At 46.5% G+C, this 18203-nt stretch overlaps 1 protein-coding gene across 1 annotated transcript; it reads left to right on the top strand.

The window, feature by feature from the left end:
* Positions 1–339: 339 nt before the first annotated feature.
* LOC142064952 (T-box-containing protein TBX6L) lies at positions 340–14175 on the top strand. The gene is made up of 9 exons (XM_075110574.1): positions 340–479; positions 4942–5086; positions 6075–6177; positions 6632–6796; positions 7138–7284; positions 7814–7884; positions 9054–9145; positions 9899–10091; positions 10747–14175. Exons 1-9 carry the CDS (start codon positions 464–466, stop codon positions 11171–11173), a joined length of 1359 nt encoding a protein of 452 aa, XP_074966675.1. The 5' UTR covers positions 340–463; the 3' UTR covers positions 11174–14175.
* Positions 14176–18203: the final 4028 nt, after the last annotated feature.

The following is an 18203-nucleotide window of genomic DNA, read 5'->3' on the forward strand; positions in this document are numbered from 1 at the left end:
AGTGATTTTTTTGTTTTGTAGGCAAGTCTTCAACTGATGTTTTTTGGTCTTGTCTCTGTTTGTTTAAAAGTGAGTTAGCAATAAATCAAGGTGCATTTCCCCTATAGGGTTTCCTGTATGTCAAAGCCATGTTAATTCTCTTTGATTTTCTTCCCTTAGCCCCAGCCGCAGATTCTTCCTCTCTTTGTCCCTTTGGACATCAAAGGATTGCAAGGGGACAGCCCTGGTGAGAAGCTCCTCCCTGCTCATTAGGTTCCATAAAACAGGAACTCACCTTGGCTAGCTGCGCTTGGAGTCCCATCCTCAACTCCATCACTCTTGACACTGGATCCCAGAAGGAAAGCTTTTACTTGCTTCAGGAAATCAGACCTGCTTTTGAACTGGACTGTTTTGGCTCCCCTTGTAAGAACCCTGGTGCCTCTCTCAGCAGTGCAGCCTCCTAGACTCCACAGTACATGGAAAAATGCAAGCTTTACCAGGTAGGTAGAGGGCTCCCTACTTTTACTTATTGCACAGAAAGATCCTAGATTTATGCCAAGAGCATACAGTCATTTTAGAAGGAGAACAAGTGCTCCTGAAGAGTTACCAGCATACATAGTAATGTGTGTGTGGCTGGAGAGGATTTCTGCAATGGGGGGTTTTTGTGTTCTTCGTGAGCTTTAGATGATCTTTTATAAGGTAGCTGAGGTTTACGTACAGTTAGGCATTGTGATCATTCACTGAAGGCTAGGGGTGTTATTTGTATATTGTTGCAAAGTACCCCGAGTTCCTTCAGGTTGAAAGCCACAGAAAGTTTGGAAATATTTGTTATATTGCTAATAATAGTTCTGATACAAACCATCTGTTTTTTCTTTTGGTTTTTCTCTGGTCTTTGAAAGTATAAACCCCAAGCAGGCATACCCCACCTCTACCAGGTTCATGCACAAACACAGGATTTTTGTGACTTCCTCAGGGTTTTATTTATGTTTTTCTTCATCAGTCCATCTCATAGCATGTTGTTAACCTCTTCTGCACGGGGCATGATCAGATTGGGCCCAGTGACAGATGTGCATTGGGAAGCTAAGGGCCAGTCCAGAGGTACTGCATTTGTCGGTAACTGAAACCCAAATGTAGTCTTGGGTTTTACTCTGCAGCAGATGGAAACAACTACTTACCTAGTTCAGGTGTGCAGTTCACATACGCGTTCGAGGTGGCTGGGTATTCCCAGCTTCCTTTCTCTACCTCTGCAATGTGTTGTTTCATTCATAAGCAAAATACATGTGCAATGACTCAGATAATTTCCACCTTCACTGTTGTTTTGGGTTTTTATACAGCAGTCCATACTGTGTTGATCTGATTCATATTGATTCCTGCCACTTCAAGAGAATTTTGACTTGAAAAGCAAAAGAGCAACAATGAAAAAATAACAGACTGTATTACAGTGTTTTATCATGTTAAAGATTCCAACTATTGCAGAAGTCACCTCACTTTCTGAGTTGTTTCTGGTGTATGACCCCACAGCAGAAATATTCCAGGTGATGACTGGGTGCATTTGAGAGGTGAAGCCATTGCATCTGTGAACCCCATACTTCTGTTATTGCTAAAAAGCTTTCTGGTTCTGAGAAATGAGGTTCCCTCCAGAGGGTTGGGGTGTTTCTACTGACATTTATAAGATCAGAGAATATGGGGGTTGTTTTTGGTTGTTGGCAAGATTAATTTCTCAGATAGCTTTGTATATTGACATGCATTTCTTCCCTGAACACTGGATAACTGGTAGTGTTGGACTTCTTCATTGAGAAGTTAACAGCAACAAATGCAATAATAACTGATTATAGTGAAGGTAAGAAGCATATCTTTTATATTGGAGTTTTCCCAGTGTTGCAAACCCTGTCCCATACTTTGCAGGAGGTCTGCAACAGGTTTTCTAACATCATAACATTCTCTCAGTAACCGACAATTAATTGAGGGACTGCTTTAGGTACGTGGATTATACTCTAGCATCTTCTATCCAAAGATCTTAACCCCCCCCCAGCATTACTGAATTGACTCCTATTTATCTTTCTCTCCTTTCCATCTCCAATAAAGGAAAAGGTTATGTACAGCCTATTCTAGATATGGAAACTGAAGGACAAACTGCTCTTATTTGTGTAAAGACTTTAAAATAACACATGAAATAGATTGAAATTCTCTTAATTTTCAGCGCCTTTATCATAGCAACTGTCTTCCTTTCCAACCTAATCTTGGCATAAGGAATATGTTTTAAAATGTGCCATATGTGCTGTTACCACCAGAGTGATAATAATCATGAATACTTTTAAAATAGCTTAGAACTAAAATTCTTGGAAAATGTTTAAATTTCTTTCAAAAAATAGTTAACATAGAGAATAAGTTATGTAGAAGGGGAAACAACAGAAGTACAGATCTAGCATGTTCAGTTCAGTGCTTGGACACCCTGCCACAAACCTCTTCGTGCTGCAGTTCCAACATACAGGCATCTTTGTGGGGGGATGTGTGCATGTCTTGGCATCGGTTACATAGGCACAAACTAGGAGTGACTTTGAAGTGCCTCGCAAGCCAGCATTTTGCTCTGCAAAGAAAATCCAAAGAGGATCCTACACATGGATCCACCACTGCAGGATCCTGCTGAAGCCTATTGCACATGACTGTGTAGTCAGCTGTGCAGATCCATTAGCAAGCTCACACCACTGTTGGGGTCCAGGTCCCCATGCAAACCGATAATGTCATTTCTCAGCCTCCAACTATGCACACAAAACCTGCAGGGTGAAGGACCTTAACTATGTTTTAAAATCTTTGCTGCTATGTTTATGGTACGTGCAGCTCTTTTTCCATCTCCTGTAGCATCTCACTTACACAGGTGTGTTGAGGACTCTTTGGTGAAAAACAGGTTATAACATCTGCCTTTGATTTTTTAATTCAGTATTGAACTCCTTTCACTTAAATTCCTCTTGATTTCTTTGGAAGTCTCCCCTCAGTAAGGACTACTGAGACCTGCCTTGTTTTAGTCTCATTTAATGGCATCAGTATTTGCTCATAAAGATGTTAATTGTAAAATTCATCTGGGGAAGGAGTGAGCATCTGTCTAGCTAATCAAAATCTGTTTGCATGTATTTGTGACTGGATGACTCCTGTGGGAAATCAGCCCAATTTTATTGTAACTCCTTTTGATACATGTGCTGCACTGAGCCACCGACCGCATCGTCTCATGGCAGCTTTCATGTCTTTGCAAGAGGATATGGGGGAAGCTTTAGTAAGAAGATGTTAATAGGCTAATCTTAGTGAGCAAACTAGGTGTCACTTCTTAGCTAGTTCATTAATGTTGGATCAAAGCAGAAAAAAGGCTAGAGGATATTTTTTTAAAATGCCTAAACAGCTTTACAAACTGACAAAATTACATTTAAATGTTTTTTACTTCCTAATACTGTGGGAAGAACTCACATTGTGTTGTTTTTGTGGAAAGTTGTTGCTTTCTGAAAACAGCTAATTTCTCTGGAAATACTTGTCTACTTTTCATGCTTATTCTTTTGAAGACATTGAGGAAAGCTGTAACAAGGTGGAAATTCTGTTATTTCTGATAAGCTCTGATTAAGATCTGATCAGGTTGAGAGGCAGAAAAATCTCCCTTTTAAACAAATAGCCATGCACAGCTGATAACGCATGACCCAGCAGAAGTGTCCTGCTGGCACTGAACTGAGGACAGCACTGCTGCTGTGAGTGCCCCGAGTCGAGCAGGCTTATCAATACTTCGTTCAGACTGCAGGGCAGTGTTAGTAAAGCCTGATTGGGTATGAAATCAGTCCACCAGTAGCTATACCAGGTCAAGTTTTGACCTAAATTGAACTGTTTTTTTTTTTTCTTTTACCTGGGTTTTTCAGTAAGGCAGCAGCAATCTTGCATGTGTTACAATATAATTAAGAGCTCCTATAGGAGGTTTGTAATCCAAACAGCTTTACAGAGGAGGTGGATACCATCAACGCCAAAGACATTTTCTCCAGTGGTTCCCCTTTCCCCTTCCACAGGACCGTAGTTAATTCTCTGCCTGTAATAGAAAGTGCAGGCATATTGCAGGCAGCTCCTCTGAGGTGCCGTGGTGTGTTACTGAAGAGGCACCTTCCACTGCCGTCACAGGCTTCTCAGCGGTCTCCATCTCAAAGGCCAGTTTTGACCAGCCATCCTCTTTTCAGAATATTCTATGGTCTGGTTCTGTCACCTCCCTTTCTTGCCTTCACTTACATTTGGGTCTCCTGTCTGTCCCTTCTTTGTACTCTGAAGAGATTTTTCACCTCTGCTACCACCTATCTGTCATTTTCTCCCATTACCCACTGGTACACTTAAAATCTTCCCAATCCTTTTGGCTTTCATTTTATTCTCTCAGTAACGTGTTTTGCGTGACCCTGATCATACCAGAACAGGAATAAGAGTGGATTGTGGCTACCTGCCAGCCTGAGTTTTAGAATAAAGGGAGACAGGCTGAGTTTTTACAACACACAAATCTTTACAAAAGAACTTAGCAACTAAAACCAAACCTGGTGGAAAAGCCTTTATGCTTTCTGAGCCTACTAAGTAACAAAAAGCCTCTGAAGAAAAATAACATATTTTCTTCAAGAGCTTTATTGTGGCACAGATGCCCTAGTTCTTGGCAGCACCTGGGACCTTCATGGGCGAAATCATGACATTCAGCTACCTGTGCTGAACCAGTGCTGTGCACTGCGCAGTGATTTGGGGCTGAGATGTACCGAGGCCAGACGGGAGGAGTGAACGGCCACATACATGGGCCCCATCTGTTACATCGGCGTGTGAAAGTCAGTAGTTCCCTGTACTGGAGAGCACTGGAGGGCCAGGCGGGTGCTGCATCTCAGGGCGCTGTCTCTGAGCAGGAGAGGCTGCTTCACGCCAGCTCCCCCCACCTGTCTGAGGTCACCGTTTTTCTCTCTCTCCCGGTAGACGTGAAAGTGCCATGTGACGCACTTCCTTCCCCCAGCCTGGAGCCCTACCCGCAGAGCTCCATTGTGGTCACCCTCGAGGACGTGGGTCTCTGGATGAAGTTTCATCAGATAGGAACTGAAATGATCATCACCAAATCTGGCAGGTGAGGGGAGCAGGACAGGCCCATACCACAACCCTCCAGAATGTTAACAAAATCTGAGTGCTTCTTTTTTGAATGGTGGCCCTTAAACTAGTTTTGTAGCCAGTTATGCGCACCTCCCTGCCTCTGGCAGAAGAATTTTACTTTCAGGGTGTCGTAGAAGTCCAAACTGTGAAGTGTAAGGGGTCACTGTGGGGATGATGTGCTGAGAAAACTTTAGGGCTCTTACCTCAGACCTTAACACTGATGTTCTTCCTGTCACTGCGAGGTTGCTCTGGAAAGTTCCCTGGGCTTCGTTTGTCTTGGTCACAGGCAGCAGCAGTTGAGCAGCAAATCCCTGGTGTTGAGTCTGCCTTTGCAGACAAGAACATGGCGTAGAATAGTAATGATCTGTGCATGCAGACTACCGTAAAGTTTAAATGAGTCATGCATTGTGGAGCTGGCAGTGAAAGAATATGAAATTGTGAAATTGTAACGTATTATGTCAAAGCTTCTGTGAGCTGAAATAATCCCTTTGGGTAGGGAGGTAGGTTTCAAAGCTTTTTTGCAGAGTCACAACATGAAAGTGGTGGCAGGGAGTACTGGAATGGAAAGCTAGATGTGCTCTTAGATGAGAGCACGTTTTCTGCCCACGCTAGAAAATGCTCTAATCTGTCCTCCAGGTCTGTGATAGCTGCAGAAGGCTAGGAACTGTGTGCAAATTCCAAATATCTTAAGTTTCCCACTGTTGTGTTACAGCAAGCAGAAGAACAAAAGCAGTAACGACGTCAGGCCATCAGTGACTGCTGCCCTGTTAGTGCCTATTCCACCTAAGCCCATAGGATTAGGCAATACATCAGTAAGATGGTAAAAAAGTTCAATAGCTGGCATGTAGAAATACTGCTACCAGAACTTTGCACAATAGTGAGTAAACATGACCTGTTGTTTGATCACTAGATAATATCCACTTTATAGAGAAATCCTTATACTGTGTATTTCATTTCTCCTTCAGACGAATGTTTCCACAATGCAAAATCAAAGTCTCTGGCTTAATTCCATATGCCAAGTACCTCATGCTGGTAGATTTTGTGCCAATGGACAACTTCAGGTATAAGGTAAGTACTTAGAATAATAGAAGTTACGCTGTCCTTCTGTCTTCATTTGAAATAGATTAATCTTTATGCCTCACTGGCCAGGCTCATAAATAAATTTTCTTTGGGCAAAGTTTAGAAGTGATTGGTGGATTTAATGTCTCTCTGGAGTTATTTGTCAGTTTTGCTTGGGGAGCAGCTGGAAAGGTAACTAATATTCATTGTAAGCAGTACAGTTTTAATCATGATGAACATCAGACTTCTGTGGCAGCCATTGAGAGAAAGGGAGGAAAAATGAGGCCTAAACTTGGAGCTGTTTTGGTAACATGATCATGGCTTACAAGAGAGAATCTGCTTCTTGTCAGGACTGTGCTTCAGAGGAGTCCATTAAAGCAATAGTGAAGCAAAGTTGCAGAGGTTTTCCTATAATGAAAGTAATGGTTTTTTAAGCTCTAGATTTCCATCTTTCCCTTCACAGTGGAATAAAGATCAGTGGGAAATTGCTGGAAAAGCAGAGCCCCAGCTCCCTTGTCGCACCTACGTCCACCCAGATTCCCCAGCTCCTGGCAGCCACTGGATGAAAGAGCCCGTCTCCTTCCAAAAACTGAAGCTCACTAACAACACTCTGGATCAACATGGGCATGTAGGTTGTAGCTGGCCTTTGTGCTGTTCTCTCTTGGAATTCATTGCAGATGGACGTTAAGGGAAATAAGTGAGATTTGTGAGAAATTAGATCATATGGAAATAAAACATATCCAAGTGCCTGCTTTGCCTTCCTCAGCCCAGCCCATGTGCTCTCTTAACTACCTGTGAGGGAAGGCTTTAGTCTGTACTGTCACTATAGAGGCATGGTGGAGACAGCAGTCCCAGGAAGGCAGCCCTGGTTTGAAATGGATGTCCTGGGAGTCTCCGCAGGAGGCTTTGCACAGTGTGATAGCAGTGGTCGCACGTAGAAACTTTGCCCTTTGTCTGTCTCTGTGCCAGATCATCCTCCACTCCATGCACCGTTACAAGCCTCGCTTCCACATTGTGCAGGCAGATGACCTTTTCAGTGTTCGCTGGAGCATCTTCCAAGTCTTCAGCTTCCCTGAGACTGTCTTCACTTCTGTTACTGCCTACCAGAATGAGCAGGTACAGTGTGCAAGTACTGCCCTTGGGCACATTGCTAAATACCCTGTCTTCAGAAATCTTACAGAGGAACGTGTCTCCTTCCAAGCTGGTCACCCTGGGCACCTGTGACAGACAGTGGAAAGAAACAGGCGCGTTATGTTTCCTGTGGAAAACATCTTCTCTGGGATGAGAAGAATCATGCACTTTATTTGGTACACTGACTTAGTATTAAGTGTGCTGTCAGTGATCACTGAACTCTAAATGCAGTAAAAAGTGTGCCCAAAAGTCCAGATACAGATACTGACCCTGAATATTTCTCTAGTCAGGTGAATCCCACCCATATTCCTGCTGACCCTGACAAAGTCACTTCCCTCTGTCTGTCAGTTCCTAATCGATAATGGGAACTGCTGGGAGAGCTCAGATACTGTGGCAAGGGCATGCCCAAAACCTTCAGACAAGTTTTTGTGATAAATACTGGGGTGAGGATCATGAAACAGTAGAGAACTCAGCCAGTCACCATGGTACTGAATCGTCTTCCATTTATTTTAAGATTACAAAGCTCAAGATTGACAACAATCCATTTGCTAAAGGTTTCCGCGAGCATGGGAAGAACACTCGAAGGTAAACTGTTTTTTCATGTTAATTTATTTATAACTGGAGTTCCCTTGTGAATTTTTCCCAAAACCATGGAGTAAAACTATACCAGCTAGCACTGCAGAGCCTGCTGGATCATGTATCCTGTATTTGCGTGTATGTGGGAATAATGTGCCCCTGTACAGCCTCCTCCCAAGGGACTTGGAGAGTAGGAGGAGATACAGGATTTCCTACAGAAATGTGGGAGGTGTGACAAACTTGAGACCTGTGTTACCTTGCAACTTGGAGCTAGACTGGAGTCTGACATGTGAACAGCAGTGATAACAGGAGTCCACAGTAGATCATTGTCTCTGAGATCAGCTTGATTCTGATATTTGCAGGCTCCCTCATCTTTCCCTGTGTGTAGATAAGTGTCTCCCAACAGGAGGTTTTGTCTGCAAGAGGGAAAATGGATACCAATACCAGTAAGATCTTCAATCTGGTCTGAGGGCAGCCAGTGGATGAGATGAAAAAGAAAAAAGAAAGCTTAAATGCAACCATAGATTGGCAATAGAGAAGGAAAAAATGTTTTTTTCCAAGCAGAAAATGTTATGAAAATATCTGAGATTTTGTTTTGTGTTATTTTATGCCTGAAAAAAATTTCTAATTTCCTGATGAAAAAGGGCAAAACTGACTCTTTTTTGCTTAAACTTTGAAAATGTCATAGATTTTCTTTCGCCTCCTAAAAGGATCATTTCTGACTAAACTTAGACTCATTTTCCATTTAGGAAGAAAGCTGCTTTCATGTGAAAGACCCACCCTACTACACATGTACCTGTGTGTACAGTATGTATATCCAACATTGGACTATGCTTACAAACTCAGTGCCAAAACATCCAGGGCTGAGTTTCTGTGTTGATTGTGCCTTTTGTACAAACATGATGCAGGCAACCCCTTTACTGATTAGTGCCCGATATCCTACAGGTCGAGGGCTTTCGCTGGAAGTGCATGCTGATGGCAGGTGGCATGGCTCACCCTGCAATTTGACTATGGCAAGTGTATTCCCCAAGGGCCCGTCAGGGGAGGTGTCAGTCGCAGAATGTCAGAGAGGTTCATCCCATCTTTTTGTTTTCCAGGGCTTGTCCAGCATCCCTTGCATATCTGTCTAGGCAAAAAGCTTACATACAAGCTACCCCCATATCTTGTTTCTTTCCCAGGGAAGGACGAGTCAAATGCCAGAAGCCTAGCCCAGCCAAGGGCCAGAAGAGGAAGCTGTCTGAGGAAAAGGAGGCCAGTGCTGAGGAACGTGGTAATATTGATCATAACTAACCCAGATAATAATTTCCAAACAGCGCCCAGGCTACAGGGAGGAAAAGAATCAGTGACATATCTGCTGTGTCTCCTGCCTGGGGAGAGTGGCCTAGGTGGAGTCCCCAGAGGGTGCTGTGTCTCTGATGGCTTTGAGTCTCTGACTCGTTCTGGAAATGATCCATAGGACTGTGCTCGCAAGTCGCTTGTTGTTACTCCTTGTGACTGCTGCTCATCAGCTCTCTCACTAGCCTCCCAGTGCAGCCACGCTTTGTGACCGAGTATGGATCATAGGCTGTACTTTCACTATGTTTTCTCTTCAATAGCAATACGAGCTTGCAGTATCACCCATTGCTTTCCTCTTGGTTCTTGTTGGTGCAGTTGTGCCAGCAATGCTGTTTGTGCAGCTGGGTTGCGATGCAGATGGGGGAACTGATACCATTAAAAGAAAAAACTTCACTCCTGCTATTAGGTTGCTTTTAAGCTGGATCGTTCCTTGCTCCAGGTCATGGTGATGCTTGCAGTAACACAACTACAGAGAGAGGTCAGGGCAGAACCGAACACCACAGTGTAAGGGCAGAAAAAACCTGCAAAGGGCTAGTCCCTTAAGGCAATATGACTACAGAAATGGTATTAGTGTGTTTCCTTCCATCATCCTGTGATTAATCCAGTTGCCAATAGACCATTGTGAGCTCTGGCTCTCTCTTCCCCTTCTCATTTTTTCCCCTTCTTTCTTTTCCCTGCTGTGAGTCAGATTTTGAGAAAGATGAGAATGCAGATGTGAAGGAAGAGAGTAATCCCATTGTGGTCAGCAGTGGATACCCCTTCTGGGTCTCAGAGCAGAATGGCAGCCATGCCTTTCCTACAGCATCGCCGGTGCCAGGTGACCAGAGGGAGGGTCTGGCCAGAGAGCAGCAAGTGCCTACGCCGTCCTACCAGGCATATCGGTGAGTCCTGCCTCCTGGTGCTGATATCCAAAGCCACCCTCTAACAGATGGGATTCCTCCTCTTCTGCTGGGTATTTCCTAAGCAAAGCAGCCAGTGGGGGTGGGGAAGGATGCCTTTCTGTTGGACAGCACGCCTGGGTGATAGGTGCTAGATTAGCATGGAGATATCTCCACAACAAAGGCCTTCTGTGTTACTTCAAACCCACTAATTCTGGACATACCCATGTCTTAGTAGTGCTGTTTATTTTCCTGTCCTGAAATGCTCTCCCAGCCAGCTCTGTGTACTGCAGAACTTGCCTGTCCTTTGAAGGAAGCTTGTTGGAGGAGTGGCAGAACTCCAATGTTTTTTGTTTTTTTTTTTTACCCCTTCTTCTTATAATTGCAGTGTCAGGCATGAGTTAGACTGAGCCCAGACTAGAACTTAGCCAGAGCTAGAGTTGTCTGGGTTTACCTTCTCTGGCATTTAGTTTTTGTATGTGAGTGACAGCAAAGCTTGGACTAAAATCCACACTAACAGTAAGATGAAGCAGTAGGCAAGGGGAAGAGGGCATGCTAAGAGCTTGCACTGCCTTTCCCCAGGGGATCCGTGTGGGTTTTCAGTGGCTTTCCGCTGCGGTAGGTTTGACTTGCTCTTGTCTCTCCCCTCGGGGCTTAGGTTCCATGAAGCTGGAGACAGCCAGCAGCTTCCCACCCGCGATGGTGCAACCTTGAACGATTTCCGGGCAAGGTGCCACACCTTGGATCTTGCCACGGTGCCCGAGCACGACTCCAAACAGCTCCCAGAGGGCTTCGCCAACCTGCCTCCACTCCCCCCACCTCTGCCTCCTCCGCAGGACTACACAGGAGTGGTGAACATGGCTCTAGACTCTGTTGGGAAGCCCGGGGCCCGGGCGCCCATGTACAGTCCCTATGGCACCGAGCAAGGCCTCGGCCAGTGGATGGTGCCTTCCCACAGCCAGTACAGGGCAATGAGCTACTCAGCTTTCTCCACAGAGTACAACACACAGGGGGCTCCAGGACATGCCCACGGGACCATGGCAGAGTGGAGCCAGTATCCCCTGTTCCCATATGCCTGCTGGTGAATGGAGAAGACCCTTCCCAATGAAAAGACTCAAAGAAAATTGTAAATGAGATAACATTTGCTCTGGAGTGTTGATCTTGAAGTCTTGGCTACACTAGGCAAAGAGGCATTGCTGCAAGTGCTAGCATGGGACATCTTTATTTCCTTGTCTCCTTGCACAACAACCCTCACTATTTCACAAGCAATGGCTAAGCTGGTGGCTGTCCCAGCCATGTCAGTGTGAGTCTGGCTGAATCAATGTGTTCTGCAGTGTTTTTTTCTCCCAACAGGAGTAGGAAACCACAGGAATTGCAAGACCAGTATTTAAAGAGCTGCCAAACTCTCAGTCCCAGGCTGTTTGCATCTCACGTTTGGCAGTTTCCAAAATCTTTTCCTCCCAGGACTTGCATGTAAGGAGATAGGGGCTAAGGAGTTTCAGCAAGCTGTCCAGGTGGCCAAGAAGCTGTAGAAAATTATTTCAAAGACAAGCAAAATGAGCAATCCCGGTGCTCCCTTGAGCAGTTTCCTCACTTAGTATAGTCAAACTAAAGCTAGAGTCTTGCCTTTCTTCCAGCAGCCTATGAGAGTAAAATACGCAGCAACAGCTATGGGTCTGGAGAGCAGTGGTGGGTCATTCAGGCAGGCGAGAGTTTGTCCCATGCAGGAGAAGCAGCAGCAAGGCTGTGTGTTGTGTCTGCATGTCCCCTGTGCCCATCCCTCTTCTGTCACCCCTAGATTCAAGGTTAGTGAAACACACTCTTCCTTCTGCTGGAGGTGGAGGGAGGTTGTCCACAGAATGTGAGGGTCTGCTCTGGGGGGTTCCAAAGGCCTGTGGCTGTCAGAAACAGGGCCACGAACAGCAGTGCTGTCTGTGTCACTCTGACCTCTTTCTTTTGAAGGAAGGGAAATCTTTTGCTTTGAACTTCCTTCTTCCACCACCTGCCACCCCTAGAGAATATAATTTATAGTTGTGGTTACTGTGCTACACTCTGAGCAAGCTTTGACAATAGGTGGTTCTCAGCAGCCTGTCGTTGCTCATCAGGCATACGCTTCAGTTAATACCCTGCAGGCCCTGAGCTGCATGCTGCATTGCTGGTGAGCTCAGCAGCTCCCAGGCTGGTCAGCAAAGTTGTCTTGCTGCTCTTGGAGAGTCTGTAGGGATCTGCTTCCATGTTTAGTTATCAGAGCAGTTTCACCTCCCTTACCTCTGGGTCCCATCATGGGGAGGAGCTGCTCTGCCAGTGAGCAGCCTGTGCACTGCCTTGCAAAGAGGATTTCTTTTTATCTTCGTGTTAGAAGGGGTAAGCATCCTTGTTTGCCCAGGTGGCAGAATGGCCCTGGCAGTGAGCTCTTGTTTGAGATAGACTCTTTGCTTCTCAGGGAGTATAGACATGTTCCTAGGTGTTATTTAGGGAATGTTTTCTTGTAACACTTTAAATAAACCGCTGTGTGGCCTGTAGCCATCAGTAGGCAGTGAGGTGTGTCGTTTAGCATGTATGCCAGATAGTCTTCTCTGTGTGTGTGCACAAGTGTGTGTGGCAGGATGTTGTCTAGGGGCAGAGCTGGGCGGGTACATGACTACCAGTGCATCAGGACAAGTGTGCAGGTACACTGGGAAAGGCTGTGCACCAGTCTGTTTGGCTGTCAGGTCAGCACTGTGCATGTCCGTAGAATAGAGGTGTTGAGCTGTGTTTGTTATTGTTAAAATGACTTTGGAAAGTAGCCTACAAATCTGTGAAATTCAACTACAATGACTAGTTCCTTATTTAAATAGTATACTGCTAACTGCTTTTGCACCACAATTATGATATGTACAGAGCAGCCAAGCACTTCCCCTCAGCTTCACAGGATGGAGGTGTGAGATGTGCAGCGTTTAAATAAAGGTCAGACTCCACCACAGTGTATGCACATAATACCCTATTAGCCTCTCCTCTGATAGCACCCTGGCCAGTAGCAATTTATACCTGCTGTCTGTGACATGAATGTGGATGCGAGTGACTCGCTAAAGAGAAATCTTGTTGGGGAAAAAAAAGTGGAGGAGACTCTTTTTAACCCCAGGATAACATGATTTCCCGCTGTCCAAATGCCAGCTTCATGAAGGCAGGTCATCTGTAAAAGACTGTCCTGTGTGATGGGAAAAATATTCTATTTCTGACCATTAGTAGCTGATTTTGCCACCACTGTTTTCCACATCTTGGAAAGCAGATGAGACAGCTGGCTAGGGACTTCAGTGCCTTGAGCCCTGTGTGTGGGGACCATGGGGGTGGTACCTTCTGCAAGGTCTCTGCAGTGGAGGCAGTCCTCCTGGTACCCTGCCACGATTTCTGCCAGAGAAAGTAACGTACCCCCTCACAGGCTACTTGGTTAGATCTGTTTCTTCATCTTTGAAGATGAGTTTTATTTCCCCCTGTCACAGGGTGCTAATGAGGATGAAAACCATGCTGCGGTGAGTATGAGGAACTGAGGAGAACAGGGCAACAGAGGGAAACCCTTGTGCAAATATGGGTGTAACAGTCTTTTTTTCAAACCTTCAGAATAGCTTTGCAAGTGCTGCTGCCCCGTGGGCCTGTTGGTAGAGCTGGTTTGGCATGCAGCTCTGCACCGGGGTAAAAGACAGCCTTGTGCCTAGGACGAGCCATTAATTACTCATCAGCCTTCTGTTGCAACAGAACTCTTTGCCCTTCTTCAGTGAATCACCTGGCTTATTAGAAAAGTACCTTTATTTTCCTCATTCGCCTGTCTGTGGTTAGAGAGTGCAGCTTGACTGGTTTGTGAAGCCTTTGGAAATCTTGCCCGTAGGTGTGTGCTCTGGACTCCGCTGCCGCCTCCTCTTTTTGCAGTTCCCACTGCCTTGTTTTCTTCAGCTGTGGTATTTAAAAGTTTTTATGAGCTCAACCAAAATGCTGTTTTTGCACGCATGTGAGATAATGTAATGCCTCTCTGACAGCTTCAATAAAAGGAAATGAGACATGTGGAAGGCAGGCCGTTAAGAGCAATAAGAACAATAAAATGAACTCTAAAGTGTGTTTTTTGTGCATCTCTCTCAAGCACACCAGTGGCTCCACTTCAGTGATGTTACCTGGGGCCAGTTTGTAGATGTATGACACATGCTGTTGATCTCAGCATTCATTGTTCTGTGCAGCATATTCAGTGAGCCCCAGGTTATCTGCTTGTGTCATAGATGTGACTCAGTCTCTTGGACTAATTCTTTGCAGCAAATTGTTTATTTTCCTTTTGTTTTCTGCTCCTCTCCTGCAGAGAAGTTACATAAGGATGAGGGCAAATCGACTTTAAATACAATCTAGGTAGATTTTCTATGGGAAATAAAGATCCTGATTTATTTCGGTTTCTCCCACTCGTTTTTGCAGCCTTAAGCCTTGTCTGACAGTGCTTCAGTGCAGATGGGAATGGCAGAAAAATGATTTCTTGCCAGTGCCGCAGTTCTTCCGCAGACAGCCGTATCCTGGTAAGCAGCCTCAGGCTTGGCTCAGCAGAAGCACCTGTGATGGTGCTTCCCTGCAACACAGCGAAGTGCCCCCCTCTCCCCACGCCTTGCAGAAGCCTTGCCTGGCATGTCGCCTCTGGGCTTGTACCCACTCGGTCACCCTCTACCTCTGCAGAAGAAGCCACCAGCTATTTTCAGTAAGAGCTTATTTGATTTCCAGGGTCTGGAGGGAGAGAGATTTGGTCAGCTGGTGAAAACCAAACTGACTGTCTGATGCCATCAGACTGGCCTCCTTGGCCCAGCCAAGCCCTGTGGGAGCACTGCTGTCCGGCACCTTCTGCGGTGTGTGGTGTTGTCAACGAGTCCTCACATGCACAGTGTGGGGCAGGGTCTGCCTGCCCCTGCAAGGGCTCAGTGGGGCCCCAGGGAGACTCCTTGCCTGCAGAACAGCGAGGGAACATCCTGGGGAGCAGTGTTTCCATGCCCAGGTGGGCTGGGACACTTGAATTGCCTTGTAGCTGGACAGCCAGGCTTGTTGCTTCCTTCTGGGTTGACCTGACCGCCCAGCATGGGGGTGCCTGTCATTTGGTCCTTGGTCAGCCTCCCAGGAGACTCCTGCAGTGTATTTCCTTGGTCAGTGCATGTACTGTGTTACCTTAAGCAAACCCAAGCGAGCAGCACAAACCCCCTTCCAGGAATGATAACATCCTTCAAGTCAAATGTTTTTTTATTGCAGAGCTTAAAAGCCACTTAATTCACAAGCCCCAGGTTGGGATCCCATACGGAGCCTCTTAGCGGGGGGATGCAGCATTTGGCTGACAACAACAAACAGCAGCCGTCACCCGCCATGCGGGGCTGGACTGGCACAAAGTCCAATACCTCCTGCCTGGGAGCTACAGGCAACTGCTAGCCCCCCTCACCCTGCTCATCAGCAGCCAAATGTGTGGGGTGCAGGTGTCTTCACTTACCTGCTTCCCCATCCTCAGCCTGAATTTACTTTGTAAATGGCTAAGAGCAAAGAGAGAGGGGGGTAAAACTGTCCAGGGACAGCTGAGAAGGGAGGACAAAAGGTTTTCCCCAAAGCATGGGGAGAAGGTGGTCTGTCATGCTTTCCCCCTCTGCCCTGAGTGATGCCTGCCCTAAAGCCCACCCAGAGGCTGGCTGGGCTCCTGTGGTGCTTGGAGGCACAACTCTGCTGCTGTTCTTTTGCGGCTGTATGGGGTACTTGTTTCTGCCTGTCTCTCCAGGGCTTGACTCTCAGTTCCCCCACCTGCAAGAAGCAGGTGTGCTCCTGGCCTAGTTCCCAGCAACTCCAGGTAAGCTGTTTTCATTGTTGTGTTTTGGAGAGATGTAGTAAGGTTTAAATGTGGCTTCTAAATGTTGCAGCAAATCTAAGCAGGAGAAACCCAGGGAGAGGTAACACAGCTGCTTGCGGGCTCACAGGACAAAGCAACACAAGTTAGGAAAGCATTTCTCTGCAGCCTGTGTATCCTGCAGCACACAGACTGCGCCGCCTGCAGCAAATGCTGAAGCGTTCTCGAGACCTGGGCCTGAGCAGCAGTGTCAGGCAGAATTTTAACAAGGGTGAAGCGCTCCCTCAGGGCAGGATGAGGAGAGGTGCTGCAGCCGTGATGAACAGTGTTGCTGCTCAGCTTGATTTAGTGTTGTTCCTTTTTTGTTTTCCCAAGTCATGTGAGTTTGTTCTATGGCACGAAGTACCTCGCTGTAGGGTGCTAGATTGCCCTGACACTTCTGTAATTCTCTATTTTTTTCTTTGAATGTTCAGGTGTATGACTACAGTGTTCCTGCCCAGACAGTGCCCTGCTTGGTGAGTGTAATGGATGGATTTAATTTCCATCTCCTACAGTTCTTTGGGGACACGCTGAGGTTTTTATTTCTTCCTTTCCTATTTTTACTGAAGAGGGAAAATTTTGTGCCTCCATAAAGGAAATTGGGAGTGGGTACCTAGAGATATAGGACAGCCACACTGTCAGTCATGCAGCCAGGCATAAAACATTGCTCAGTTTTAGTATCTCTACCTTTCATTGAAAAATAAGACTCTACACGTAAAATACAGCAGCTGTTCACAGGACAGACCTGTGTGCTGGCACCATCGCTCCCCCAGCTCCTGTCTGTGGGGTCACAAAGCACTGGCACCTGGGTGTCAGCGGGTTAAGGGTAGCTCTGTGTGGAAATGCTGGTGCACAGCAGAAGGGGATGAGTCAGCCCTGATTTCTGTCACACGGTGGGGTCTGTCCCCGTGCTGGCTTCATTCGCACTGATCAGCCCTTGGGCTTGCCCTCTGTTCGCCCACAATCTGGTTTTGGCTCTGTTTTACTATTCAGAAGGGGCTCTGTGGAGACAGAGTTGTCCAGAGCAGCTCAGGCACCACTCAGCAGCATTCAGGTGAGGGAAAAATGAGAATTGCTTCAGATCCAGTATGTGTAAGACAGCCCTCCAAGTCCTTCGGGGCTTCCCTGTTCATCATTCTCCAGGGATAAAAACAGTGAACAATTGAGCAGTGGAAGGGATGTGATCACAACCTCCCTGTTCGCCAAGGGGATACGCTGTGTGTTGCACTGACATAGGTTAAATGGTACTGATGTGTTCCATGTAGAGCCCCTGGCGACACAAAGGCGTTTTGAAAACCACTCATGAGAACACTAGGCCAGGACAGCAGGGTTTACAACTCATCAGACTGTGCTAGCAGTCTCATGTGGAGCTGTGCCCCATGTTTCTCATCCCTCACTTCATCCTGCCCATATGTCTGTTAATGGCCCTGTCCTGCCTCCATCCTCAGGGACTAATTGCCTCACACTTGAGCAAATGTGCTTGGCGTTTAAAAGGAGTGTATCGATCTGTGCATACTCCTGAAAGCCTCACAGGGCCCTGATTCCTTTGAAGTGTAAAAGCATGTGTCTGTCTCTGCTTTTCCAGCAGTCTCCTCCATTTGCATCTCCTCTCCAGCTTGCAGGGGCAGCCCAGGGAATCCACCCCTGGGCCCATGCAGCACGCTGTTTGCAGGGTACTGAGAGGGCTCCCTGCCACAGGGAGATGGGACTTGAAGACAAAGGTGCAAAGCTTCAGCCTAGGCAGGACACTGAGCTCAGCTTGCTACTTCGGGTGCTCAGGATGGAGCTATTTCTGAAGGCCATTACCAGTACTCCAGACTTTGGGAATGTTCTCGCTGCACATTTATCTGTGGTGGGTGCATTGATTAGGAAGGAGACAAAATAGCCCCTGGCTTCTTCCCACCATGGTACTTAGCTTCTCATGCCAGTCAGCACTGGTCTGTAAGGAAATAAGGTCAGACCTGGCCTGCTTTGGATAAAGCACCGTTCAGGAGCTGAACTGCACAGGGGTGACCAGAACCTGTGATGGTTCTCTGGTTTACATTTGAACAAATACTGCTGAAATGCAACCAAGTCCCTGCTCAGTGTGTGGACAATTTGGCCTGTGATTCTCCCCATCCCACCTCCCCTGGACAGTGGAACTGGCCCTGGGCAGGCTGCCTGTCCCCACAGGAGCATTTTCATGTAGGCACAACCTTAAAGGAGTGACTGTACTTCTGGAGCCAGGACTAAAAGCTTTGTCACTCCTTGGTTAT

The sequence above is a fragment of the Phalacrocorax aristotelis genome, chromosome 15 (assembly GCF_949628215.1).
Source record: "Phalacrocorax aristotelis chromosome 15, bGulAri2.1, whole genome shotgun sequence".
NCBI classification, from domain to species: domain Eukaryota; kingdom Metazoa; phylum Chordata; class Aves; order Suliformes; family Phalacrocoracidae; genus Phalacrocorax; species Phalacrocorax aristotelis.